General features: G+C 58.9%; 1 protein-coding gene and 1 long non-coding RNA gene across 4 annotated transcripts; one reads left to right on the top strand and one right to left on the bottom strand.

Annotated features, from left to right (window-relative positions):
• Positions 1-2,005: 2,005 nt before the first annotated feature.
• LOC142055297 (uncharacterized) lies at positions 2,006-6,969 on the bottom strand. The gene is made up of 3 exons (XR_012659889.1): positions 6,849-6,969; positions 3,903-4,009; positions 2,006-2,119 (listed from the first exon to the last, which is right to left on the bottom strand). It is a non-coding gene; the product is annotated as an uncharacterized LOC142055297 (long non-coding RNA).
• On the top strand, positions 6,469-11,226 carry SIX2 (SIX homeobox 2). 3 transcript variants are annotated; one of them, XR_012659888.1, is made up of 3 exons: positions 6,469-7,409; positions 9,719-9,824; positions 9,979-9,996. XR_012659888.1 is itself a non-coding variant. In XM_075089078.1 (2 exons), exons 1-2 carry the CDS (start codon positions 6,850-6,852, stop codon positions 10,280-10,282), a joined length of 729 nt encoding a protein of 242 aa, XP_074945179.1. In that variant the 5' UTR covers positions 6,471-6,849; the 3' UTR covers positions 10,283-11,226. The 3 variants fall into 3 exon arrangements, 2 of the variants coding, with proteins under 2 accessions (XP_074945179.1, XP_074945178.1); XM_075089078.1 differs by lacking the exon at positions 9,719-9,824 and having other exon boundaries at positions 6,471-7,274; positions 9,979-11,226; XM_075089077.1 differs by lacking the exon at positions 9,719-9,824 and having other exon boundaries at positions 6,474-7,409; positions 9,979-11,226.
• Positions 11,227-12,543: the final 1,317 nt, after the last annotated feature.

Raw genomic sequence — 12,543 nt, 5'->3', positions numbered from 1 at the left:
AAGGGTGAGACCCCCCAAAAAACCCTCTTGCACCATTACTACCAGGAAGGGGGCTCTGCTCACCTTCAGGTAGGGCTGATAGGAGGTAGTGAGCATTAAGAAGATAGAAGGTCTCTTGTCACGGTGACGGCCTACGTGAACCATCTTTGACAGTACGGGGAGGGGGGACTTTTTATCAGGCTGAATCTACTGGGAAGACTAAAAGGACATGAAGGACGAAGCCTTGTTTTCTCTCAGCAGCGGTCGGAGCTGAGTATCAGAGCCCTCTAGCGAGATTTCTCGGAGTGCATCTCGCCCTCCGGCCCCGTGGGGCCGGCCTCAGCCCAGCCCGTCGCCGAGGGAGTCGATTTCGTTCCGGGGGGGTGGGGGGGGAGGGAGCCGAAGTTACCGCCGGAGGTTCGCCCCCGCGTTAGGCACCGCGCCCCACGGCCCCCGCGGGAGCGTGGGGTCTCAGCGCCGCGGGCCGCGCAGGTCTCACCTGCGCCACCGCCACCTGAGCGGCCGCCGAACCGCCGGCGGTGCCCCCCATCCCCCCGAGACACCCCTGGGCGCTGTGAGAGGGGTGCCTGTGCTGGGCCGCCCCACCCCCGAGGCGGGGATCGCGTACCCACGGAGCGGCAAGACTGTGGCCGGGCCCCCGAAGCTGCCGGCTGCCTGGGGAGGGAGGGCGGGAGGGAAGCGAGAGCAGACTGTTCCTAAAAATACTCCCCGGTCAAATCCCCGTGAGCCAGGGGTGGAGATGGTAACAAAAATGCCTTGAATCGGTAGGAACAGTGAACAATCTTCGTGCTTTCCTCATCATCTTGGAATAATCAGCGGAATTAACTGAGGTCGAGGAAACAGGCTCTTGGGTTAGTTGTGGGAGGCTGTGAGAATAGGGGGCAGCCATTAAAAGAAACCTGATCGCTATTCATCAACTCGGAAGAGGGGAAAGGAGGAGGAAGGAAAAAAAGACCTTCGTGGCTCAAGCTCATACCAACCTGGTCTATCGCTGATCAAGAAGATCCCTGGAAACAAGCAGTTTACAAATATTGTCAAATTGATGCTTGTTGAGTGATTTAGGTTGTCAATCCTGCAGAAGGCCACCAGAAGTTTAGATTCAATGCCCCGCATTTCTGGCTAGTTATTGCCAATCCCCTAAGGCAGAAAGCTCTCCCTTTCCTTATTTTAACCATATGTGCCTTTTGTTGTCGTTGTTGTCTTGTCTGTGAGCTGTACGCTGTCTGCTGACAGAGTCCCCTTTTGTGCCGCGGAGCATCTGAGCCGGTCCCCGCAGCCGGGAGCGGCGCGGAGGCTGCGTGGGCACCGGCGCGGGGGCTGCATGGGCACCGGCCCGGGCCCCCCCCGGCCCCCCCCGGCCGGCTGGCCCAGAGCCTGGCCGTGCAGGGCGGGGCACCCCAAACGAATATTGATGCGGGGTGTAACGGGCGCTGGAAGTGGAAGGGAGTGAAAACTCTGAACCCCGCGCCCGAGACTAATAAGGGATAACACAGAGGTAACCCGGACCGGCCGCATTAGCCGGTCGGGGCCTATCGGGTTTCCCGGGGAGCGCGGGAGGTTACAGCGCCTTGAGCTTGGGACACAGTGCCGTCCCCGGAGTCCCATTTCACCGGGGAGCGGCCGGGAGGTGGGGTGGGGGGGGTTTCACAGAGGCCAGCTGTGACAGTCACGTTGCATCAGGCCCCGGTCTCCTAATTAATACATCACTTTCGAAATATTGTTCGAGCATCTCAGGTCCAGCAACGGCCTCGAGCTGGAGGGGCCCGGCGGATCTGCAAGGGCGGGAGTAGGACCGCTCCCTGGGGCCGGGGCTGGGGTTCCCCCGGCGCCCCGGCTTGCCCCCCCCCCGCCCCGCAGCGCCCCGCTCCCCCGCCCCGCAGCCCAACAGCGTTTTCTTTCAAGCGGAGTTTGTTAGCATAATCGAGTTACCCGCTACATATCTGAAATCCTTGGCCGGTCCCCTTGAGGAACAGCGCATTGCGCGCAGCAAAAGCTTTGAATTACTCCTTTGGCCCCAAATCACGGAACAACAAGCTATTGTTGTTTGCCTTAATTTAGTTACGCGCAGTGATCTTCCGTCGTGTTTTCTTCTTCCGTCGGGGCAGGATCTTTGTCCGATCTGTGATGGGATAGAACCGGGTTTTAAACAAAACGCAAAAAATAAATATAAACGTGAATGAATAGCGGAGGGCGGGGAACAACCCGCGGCTCCGGGTTGCACACTGCCTCCGTGAATCCCGGGCGAGCTTTGACCGCCCGAAGGGGCCGGGTCCCGCCAGGGAGAAACGTGTGCGCCCGGGGTTCCCCCGGAAACCTGCTGAGCCCCCCCCCGGTTTGGGGGCTGTGGGGGCGGGTAGGCCCGGAATCCTGGCAAAGGTCGCTATAATTCATTAAAATAAGCTAGCAGGAGTAGCAGGTCAATTGCGGCAGGTTTTCTCCCACTTTAAAGCCCGCTGGTTTTAAGGAGAAAGGATATTGCCCTCCCGCCAAAAGGAAAGAAAATAAAATGTAAAAAGGAAATAAAGAAACGAAAACTTGGAGTGGTTTGTCGTTTGTTCGCTCTCTCTACAGTCCTTGCTACGGTAGTGGACATCTGCGAGGAAGATGAGTTTCTTTCTGGCAAGTGAAACTCGCGGGGGTTTGCATTCGCTCGGCTACTGCTGCCGGTAAAAGAGCCCCTCGGAGAACCTCCGTCTCCTGCCCTTCCCACGCGGGGCGCCGAGGCCGGCTGGCAGGAGCGCCCGTGTCTTCAGCCTTGTGCGAGTGGGTGAAGGGAGGTGGGCAGCGACCCCTCTGCCTCTCGCCCCCACGGCGCGGGGCTCGTCCTGGGCCCGGCGGGTGGCATTTGCGCCTCTCCAAAAAGGGGTCCGCAGGGGCAGCGGCCGTAGGGGCTGGCGGGGAGGCGCAGGGCAGGGGTTTGGGTGAATCTGTTCCTGCCTTGAACGGGAACGGTGCGGGCCTGCAGCCTCCCGCACAGGCTGCCGTCTGCAAGGAGACGGTCGAGGCACAGTCGAGAGGGAGATTTGCAGATAACTGCAGCGCTGTCTTGGCTCTCACTTGTGGACGCGAATTAGTTCCGCGCAACGAAAGGCTTCTGCGAAGGGAAACGGCCGCCGCCGCCCCCACCCGCCCCAGCCTGTGCCCCGGTTAATCGAAGGAGCATTACGACAAAAAAGGCTTTATTTCACTCATATTTCACAATGATTGTGTTGCCACTGACCGTCTCGTACCCTGCTTCGTGCGCCGCAATGACTGCGCGGAGGGGTGAGGCGCTTCCCGCGTGGGCCCTCGGCAAAGTCACCCGGGGCCAGGGTCGGAACGAGACCCCGGGCTTCTCCGCAGGGCGGCCGCGGGGCCGGGCACAAGTTTCAGTCAGCCCAGATAAAGACTTTCACCGCGGCAGAGCGGAGAGCCCCGGCAGGGACCAGGCAAAATGTTCCCGTCGGACCGGGGGCAAACGTTAGAAGGTGATTCGCGCCTCCTCCTCTGAAATATAATTGCAATGAACGAGCTCTTTCGCAAATGCCGGGGAAAAAAGGAAAAAAAAGAAAAACAAAAAGGACCTCCTTGCCCGATCGTCTAATTCTCTCGCGAGTCACTGCAACAGGACTCTCCCTGTGCCGTGGCTTTGCAGCCAGTATCTGCTCTCTCTTCCAGCATGTGTAGGGAGATTTTTTCTTTCCCGAAAGTTAAAAGCAGTTATACAGAATTGGGATCCAGATGTACCTAATTTGCAATTGCTCTGGGACGCAAGCTGATATAGGGTGCTCGGGAAGGGGCCAGCCCTGCTCTGCCTAGCGCTCTGGGAAGTGAACCAGCGTTACACGCGAGCTGCAGCCTGGCTAAGGCAGCCTAAAGTGAAAGCGCCTACGGAGGGGCTGGCGCGTAGATTCTGTACTCACATTTTAGGGTGCTAAGAAGAGACTTTCTCAGATCTAAGTTCATGCAACAGGTTTTGACATCTCCGTTCTGACTAGGGCGAACAGCAGCTCCCATTCAGATTCAACCGCTGTGGTTGTGAGATAGAAAGAGAGAAAGTGGAGTCAGGTACATCTCTAATAAACGTGGGGCGACCGAGCGCGGCAGCGGGGAGGCGGGGGGGGTGGGGGGGGAGCAGCTCAGACCTCGTTAGCGCTTTTCTCTAGTGCCACGGTCCCCACTGCGGGAGGGAGCGGAGCGGGGCTATACTCCCTTTCGCGAAAGGCACACAGTGTGTGCGCAGAGGTCCGGGGTGGGAGAGGAGGTTTGTACTTCCCTTGCCGTTTCTGCTCAGAGTAACGTTTCGGTGGATCGGTTTTCCCGCCCCGAGACCGTCGGCTACAGCTGCAGCTGCGAACTCTCCTGCCGTTTATGTCGGCTGGGAAGCGCCGAGGTCGGGATGCTTTCGTTTACAAACAAGCACAGTTTGACTCCTGCAGAAGTCGGCCGGCGTCAAGCACTAAGTGGCCGAGGGCTCATTTTGTAAAGGGAGGGAGGGAGAATCGTGTAAGGGGGCTTGACGGACCCGTCACCAACATCCCCGAATTTGTTTCAAACGAATTTCAGCTGTCTCTCTCGTGCCCTGCAAAGGCAGCCTCTGTTTTGCTTCCCCGGGCGATCCAGGGCGGGAGCCGCCCGCCTGCCACTGCTTCTTCATGGCAACGCTCGGGAAAATCCCGGACAGGTAGGAGGACGCGCAGCTTCCAAAGCGGCGCGCACTCGAGAGAACAGCCCTACGCGGCGGATACGCACAGGCGTCCGGACATGCTGGGAGCTGGACGCGGGCTGATCCGCTGCCCCCACCTTTCTCCTCCTCCTCCTGCCTCCTTCCCTCCCCCCGCTGCATTTCGGCCGGCCGCAGCCCTGGCGCGGCTCCTCGCCGGGAGTCGCCCGCGCCGCCCGGGCCTCGCCTTCCCCCAGGGACGGGCGTGGAGGCTCCGTCCGTCGGCCGCCGAGGGTCGGGCTGCGAGACGGGGAGCCGCAGCCTGGTCTCCTGCGGCTTCGCTAAATCCCTGACGCGCCGGGGCGGCTAGAAAGGTGCTGTGGCAGGAGCCCACGATCGCAGAGACCTTTCCTGTCAGTGCTGAAAATGGCGTAGAAAGAGCCTGTGGACTTAACTGTTGTTTGTCACCAGAAGGGGAGCATTAAAGGCCGTGGAAATTGTCCTGGGTTTGGGGTCGGGAGGCTCCTCCCGAATTCTTTCACCTGGGCGAGCACCGGCGCCGGCCGCTGCCCCGTCCGTCCGTGCGCGCAGCCTGCGCGCTGCTCCCGCAGAGGCGCCGCATCGCCCTTCGCTCGCTCATCCTCCCCCGACCTTCCAGCTTGCACGGTCTCCCTCCCTCGCCTTTCACTTCGTGTAGACCGAAGAGGACAGGAAAGGATACGGGTGCCTGCCCGGACAGTCAGTAAACTGAAAACGCGGTGTGTAACGGGCACGCGTGGGCGATAAGGGCCCACTTAATCACGCAGTGTCTCTGACTTTTACACGTGTCCCTCTTCTGGATGAAATACCCCGACACGCTCCTGGAAATCAAGTAGAAATAATTGCCCGGCGTCCAGTGATCAAAACCGCCAGCGCCCTGCTCACGGGAGCGCGGTGGGGCACGGCCAGCGATTAATGGAGCGGCAATCCTTCCCCGGTCCTGCATCACCGTGCCTCCTCCTAGCTCCCGGGCAGGTACGGCCAGCGTGTAATGGGATCCCAGGTCACGAACAGGGTCCCTATTGTACATGAGAGGCCCCTTCCCTATAAAACTCTTCGACAGTTGTTACTGGGCGCTGAGGAGGGGGCTTAAGCTTAACGCGTTTAGAAGAAACTTTCTGCAAGGGCCGGAGACAGGTTTTTCTCCCCACGGCAGCTGTGGGTGCCAGGCCCGAGCTGCGGAGCGGCGGGGCCGGGATGGGGCGGCGGGACCCGGACGGGGACTGCGGGACCCAGACGGGGCACCGGGGCCCGGACGGGGCAGCGGGGCACGGACGGGACTGCGGCTCCGTCCCGCCGCGCCGCAGCGCCCTGCGGCGAGAGGCAGGGGCCCGGGCTCCGCGCTCCGGCGCTCCTCCTCTCCCCCGACGGGCGCCTGCAGCGTCAATCACGGCGGAAATTTCTCCCTCGCTAGCTAATATCTCAGCTCGCAGGGCCGCCTCTGAGTGGATCTGAGCAATCTGTCAACCCAGCCGGGGAGCCACCTCAAAACAGATCGGGTTACCCCTGATTGACAGCGTCACCATGGCAAATAATTTGACTAAAACTATTGTCTTCTCCTGGCAGTCCCCGGGTCGGATAACCGGACCAATCACAGCGCGGATAATCACTTTTCATGCCAGCTTATAATATTATTATTAGAAAAAAAAAGGGGGAGAGAGAGAGAAAGAAGGGGGGGGGGGGGAACTCCGAGAGGGAGAGGAGCGAGGGAGCAGGGCTTTACCACTATATTATGTGGGATCTGGCGGCGGCGGGGGGTGGGGGGGAAGCAGGGAGATCCCAAACCGGCGGCCGAGGGGGGTGGGGGTGGGAGAGCCGCGGCCGCTGCGAGCGCTGCAGATAGGAGACAAAAGAGGCAGAAAGTTACTCTCGCAAGTCGGACTTACAAAAAGGAGGCGACCGGGGGGGAAAAGCCGCCCGCGCTCGGGCTCCCGAGGCTTAATTTTTTTTCCCCTTCCTCCGCTCTTCTTTTTTTCGCCGGCTCCCGCGGCCGCTCCGGGGCCGGGCGCCGCCGATGGCCGCAGCCCCCCGCGCCCGGCCGTGACGCCCGAGCGGGCCCCGCCGGGCGCCGCCGCCCCGGGGCCGGCCCCGCATGCCGGGCGCTGCCCGCCGCCCCGCGCCGCTCCCCTCTATGAGGCCGTAGGGTGTGCGGCGGGGCAGGGCTCACCATGTCGATGCTCCCGACTTTTGGCTTCACCCAAGAGCAAGTGGCCTGCGTCTGCGAGGTGCTCCAGCAAGGCGGCAACATCGAGCGGCTGGGGCGGTTCCTCTGGTCCCTCCCTGCCTGCGAGCACCTCCACAAGAACGAGAGCGTCCTGAAGGCCAAGGCGGTGGTGGCCTTCCACCGGGGCAACTTCCGCGAGCTCTACAAGATCCTGGAGAGCCACCAGTTCTCGGCGCACAACCACCCCAAGCTGCAGCAGCTCTGGCTGAAGGCGCACTACATCGAGGCGGAGAAGCTGCGGGGGCGACCCCTAGGGGCGGTGGGCAAGTACCGGGTGCGCCGCAAGTTCCCGCTGCCCCGCTCCATCTGGGACGGCGAGGAGACCAGCTATTGCTTCAAGGAGAAGAGCCGCAGCGTCCTCCGCGAGTGGTACGCCCACAACCCCTACCCGTCCCCCCGCGAGAAGCGGGAGCTGGCCGAGGCCACCGGCCTCACCACCACCCAGGTCAGCAACTGGTTCAAGAACCGCCGGCAGCGGGACCGCGCGGCCGAGGCCAAGGAAAGGTACGGCACCCCCGGCTCCCCCGGCGCCCCCGGCGCCCAGACCCGCCGCTCTCCCTCCACCCAGGGCCCGGCCTCGGGGAGACCCGCGGGACGGCGCGCCCGGGAGGGGTCGGGCTCTCCGGGGCGGGGGACGCCTAGAGAAGCAGAGGCGAGGGAGGTGGGCGCTCGGCGAGGCCGTCTGTCCGCCAAAAGTAGCCCTGGGAGAGGCGCGGCCGGGACTCCTTCCCCGCCGAGACCCCGCTCCCCGCGGGCCAGGCCCTTCTGCCGGGGGCGCTTTCCGCGGCCGGCGGCCAACCTCGACTGGGCAGCGGGGCCGCCTCCTCCCCGCCGCAACCCAGCGTGGAGGCCAGCCGAGCGGCGGGGCCGGGGTGCCGGTGCGGGACCGCGGCCCGGCGGGAGAGGCCGGCGGCGGGGCTGAGGGCAAGGGCTCCGCGCCCCGCACGGCTCGGAGCGTGTCCATGAGGATTACGGTCCCCGGTGTAGAGAGGGAAAGCCGGGGATGAGGGGGGCCGGGAAGGAGTGGGTCTGAACGCTGTTAGCAAAAATTGTCTCTAAAGTCGGCTCGTGGCATGAGGCGGGAGACCGAGACTGGGACTGACCGGAGCAATCTCCTACCTCGCTCGTTAAACTGCAGTTCGTACGCACTACCCAGCAAGGTGCTCATGAATGCATGCTAACAGACGCATATTCTTAAGCCGAGCGTGATTCCGAAACCGTGGTTTTTGTCGTTAAATGGAGTGAAGGGACCGCTAATTGCCGGGCAGAGGTTAATACCTACAACCTTGGGTACTAGGGATGACTTTTCCGTCAGCCGTCCCTGTGCCTTAGACGGCTTGAAGAAGCAAAGAGAGTCCTCTAACTGCACAGTGGCTCCGCACTAGCTCGCTGAATTGCCCGGTCCATACGGATCTGATCGTAGGGCCCGCGTGGTTAATTAACGGATTGGAAATCTCCCCGTAGATCCGTCCCTCCGAGGAGACTCCTTTTTTTCGTGTCTGCCTAACGTGTTTTGGAAATGGCCAGCGCCGCGGCCGCACAGCTGTGCAGCCCGGCAGGTTCGGGCTCCGCGCAGATTTGCTCCATACATTTCCCGAAACGGTGCTAGAGCTTTAATTTTCCTTCAAATCCCCGCAAGTGTTGGTTTTACGAGATGTTAGAGATCCTTTTTATTGCTGATAGCAGGGACTCACCTTTAAATATCCAAAGGAAATGAAGGTTACATTTATTCCATTCGTTCGGGGTTGGTTTTGGTTTGTTGTTTTTTTTTTTTTCTTTTCCCGAGGAATCAAATTTTAAAGGTCTCCAGAGACAAATAAGATTTTTGACATTGAAAAATACACTCAACCTAATATTACACTCCAGGCGTTGGAAAACAGACCGTTCATGGGATTGCCATTCACTCAAGCAGACTTGTTCAAACAGAGCTTTCTTGTCTATTTTTATTTTTTTGGCACAAAGTGTCTCCAGCCACATCCTGCGGCCCTTATTGAGGAAAACCCGTCAGCGCAATGGCTTCGCTGCTCTCGACCAAACCCTGCAGGATAGGGCCCCTCTGCCAGATAGTGTGCTTCAAAGCTTCCCCAGAAGCTGTTAAATAGACTCGCAATGCCTTCAGTATTTCGGGCAGGGCTGTGTCTAATGTATTTCTCCGAGGACTGTGCCTAAAAGTCGCATTAGCTTTGACGGGGCGGCCGCCCCCACCCCATCTTGCCCCTCTCATTTCGGGGAAAAAAATTATATATATATATATATACACACATACATATATATCTATCTGCAAGGGCTTAGCCAGCCTCCAGCGATTTCTCGGTATTTACCCGGTGATTAATTTTGAAATTACGTCCTGCCTTTCCGAGCCGGTGCTGCTCTCGGTAGGCGGGCGGGCGGTGCCGGCTCCCCCCGCCGCCCGAGGAGGGCCGGAGGGGTAGCAGCGGGCGTGCGGAGCATTTCCCGAGAGAGGGACGGGGAAATAAGCGAGTTAACTCTGTTTGCTTGCCTTATCTTCCATATTGGGCTATGTTTTGAGCTTTACGCTCCGAGCGAGGGGGGGCGGGGAACCCGTCCAGTTATTTAAGCAAAAGCCTTTCCCGCCCGGTGCAAGCCGCCGGGGCTGGGCGGAGGGCGCACCGAGTGGTCCGGCCTGCAGCTCGCCGGGCTTTGGGCCTTCCCAGGATAAATCGGGGCCGAGCTTCTTTTTAGCTCCGGCAGCAGTTTCAAAGTTTAAAACGTCCTTTTTTTTTTTCTTTTTAATGTCTTCCTTCCCTTCCTCCCCCCTCCCTCCCCACACTGTGCAAACGCTTTGGACGCAGAAAATGACGTTTTGGCAAAGTGACACTTTCCGCTGGGCTAGTGGGAGACTCTGTTTACAAGCTCGGCGGACCTTAGACCTTTGTGCCAGATGAAGAGGCCTTGGAGGTTTGCAGAGTTTGTAAACCTACCGTTTGTGCATTCCCCCGCTGGCCGCCCCCGGGAGCCAGCTCCCCGCCGCCCGCCGCCCCCGCTCCCGCGGTGCGCGCCCTGGAGCGGCTGCCACACGGTGATTTCCCTCCCTCTTTTGTGTTTCCTATAGGGAAAACAACGAGAATTCCAACTCCAACAGCCACAACCCGCTCTCGGCGTCAATGAACGGGAATAAGACAGTTTTGGGGAGCTCAGAGGACGAGAAGACGCCGTCAGGGACCCCGGATCACACCTCCTCCAGCCCCGCGTTGCTGCTCAGCTCCAACCCCGGGCTGCAGCCCCTGCACGGCCTGGGCCACCCCCAGGGCCCCAGCGCCATCCCCGTGCCCAGCGCCGACCCCATGCACCACCACAGCTTGCAGGACTCCATCCTCAACCCCATGTCATCTAACCTGGTCGATCTGGGCTCTTAAAACAGTGTACATGCTCCTTCCTTCGCACCAGCCCGCCTTTACTCTATTTTTCCTTTTTTTTTTTTTTTTTTTCTTTTTTCCTTAATCTTACCAGAGATTTTGAAAGAGATGACAAACTCCTTAGTGGATGTGTTGTGCCCTTTGGCAGCAGGCTGGCTGCAGTTTTGGAAGGTATTGGACCCGGCTGTGGGCCATAATGTTGTGAAAAGCCTTAAGGATTGCTTAAAGGTGGTCTCAGGCGTGTAAGGACTGCTGGGCAGGAGCTGTGATTTTCACGGCAGGCTGTAAGGCGGCTCGGTGTAGCAGCTCTTTCCATCCTTAACTTTCACGAATCTCTTGGTGGTGTCACTCGATCAGGCCGGGTCTGTGTGGGTCTGTGTGGGAAGAGGCACACTGTAATCTTTTATTTTTCGGGGGTTGGGGAGGAAAGGGGAGCGCAAGGCCGCTGTTCCCATGCCTCTTTGGAAGATACACATTGCTTCCGTTATTCTATTGTAGTTATGTATCCGTGGCAGGTGTACGATGTACAATTTCAACTAGGAATACAAAAGTTGTAGTCAAGTTATAGCAGCAACACGCGCTCTAGGCAGATTCTGTAACCTTCTTGTAGCCGATGCTATGCAGAGAGAGGGCTTCTTTGGCCTTGTCCATGTGGTGCTTTCGCCATTTGCCGAGTGGGAGAGGAAGCGATGGCCTGGCTCTGGCCCCAGACGAAGGCAGGGGCAGATTCTCCCCTCGGTGTGCAACGAGGGCTGGAGCAGGCTTTAAAAAGAAAAAAGAAAAAAAAAAAAAAGAGAAAAGACTAATTGCTGCTCGAGTTTAGACCTAAAAGACAGTATAAACGGCAAGTCACTCACCTTAGTTTTGTTTATTGTTTATATTATGTGAATACATTCTTTGGAAAATATTTCTGCTTTTATTTTATAATAAAATTTAGAAATCTAGCTTGGCGTGCGGTTGCTTCACTTGCCTGCGTGGTGTTTTCAGGCTCAGCCCTGAGCCGCAGCAGGGCAGCCGGTCATGGGGGCCCCAAGGCTCCCCCGGGCGGTCAGAAGGCACCCCTGCCCCGTTTGGGGTGTCCCGGGGAGCCCCGCCCGGGCACGTCGGGGGCCGCCCCGGCCCGGCCCGGGGGAGCTGGTGGCGCCCTGCGGGAGAGGGGGAGGAAAGGGGAGGGGGCACGACGGGCGGTGCGGGCCCTAAGGGGAGCGAGGAGGTGGCCCACCTGCTCCCCCGAGGGCACGGCCGGGCGGGTTGCCGGCTTTTGCGCCCCGGTGCCCGCCGGCCCGGCAGAGAGCCGCCCCCGCCGCCCTCCTCGCCCCGGGGGTGAGCTGAGCCCGGCCAGACCCTGCTCCGGGGGTCCGGCTCGGCTGGACGGCAAACGCCTTCCCAGCGCCTGTGGGAGCGGTGCCGGGAACGGGACTTCTCTATTCCTCTCGTCTTTCTTTCTTTTTTTTTCCTTTCTGTAAGCACAGGATAGTAAAAGGGACAGGCAAGCTGCTTGCACATTTGCTTCACTAAAAGATAAGAGCTCAGGGTAATTTCATTACAGCTTGCACCCTCGCTACCAACTCTGCTAGAAGCCGAATATGATATATCATCTGTTTAAAATGTTCCTCAGAGCTTGCAAGGGGTTTTGTACTTTCTTTTTCCTAAAATGATTTTCTTGTGAAAAATAAACCGAGAAAACGATATGGCTTCAAGCGGGACAGAAAAATGTGTAGATCAGCAAAGATCGTGTCCAGGTTTCAGACGCTGGCTGAAATTTCAATCAGCGGGAGTTTTGTGCGGGCAATGTCCTAATTTGATATAATCTGGGGCTGGATTAGCGCCTCAGTGCGTTTGCGCGTGTCCGCTAAAAGCACATTTCTCTGAGGCCCCGGTAAAGCCTTTAGAAGGGAAGGGTATGGATGCCGGTAACGGGGAGGATGGGGCTCAGAAAAAACCTCTCTCTCACTCGTCGTTATAAATCCAGTGTTCTGGTTATGCTGTGGGGTGCAGCGGGGAGGAGACAATGTGGTACGTTCAGGTTTATGTTTCCCCCCGTTTCTGCTCTTTGGGGTGATTTTTCAGCAGCGGATGTGATGTGGCTGTTGGCTCTGCCGTGGGAGCGTACCAGTGTGGTCCTGCGCGCATCAGGGTCTAAACAGCAGATCCTGTTATTTCCGTTGTGGGGCATCTCATAATTTTAGATATGAATTTTAATCCTTTGAAAATAAACATTTTGCAAGTAAATGAACCGCTGCTTCTTAGGGCTGCAGAAT

The sequence above is a fragment of the Phalacrocorax aristotelis genome, chromosome 3 (genome assembly GCF_949628215.1).
Source record: "Phalacrocorax aristotelis chromosome 3, bGulAri2.1, whole genome shotgun sequence".
Taxonomy (NCBI): domain Eukaryota; kingdom Metazoa; phylum Chordata; class Aves; order Suliformes; family Phalacrocoracidae; genus Phalacrocorax; species Phalacrocorax aristotelis.
This window is presented reverse-complemented; position numbering and strand designations above follow the sequence as displayed.

Excerpts from the sequence above, each read along its gene's own strand:
- SIX2 (XM_075089077.1), top strand. The coding sequence starts at position 6,850 with ATGTCGATGCTCCCGACTTTTGGCTTCACCCAAGAGCAAGTGGCCTGC. Across the intron at positions 7,410-9,978 it reads GCGGCCGAGGCCAAGGAAAG|GGAAAACAACGAGAATTCCA; the intron begins GTACGGCACCCC and ends TGTTTCCTATAG.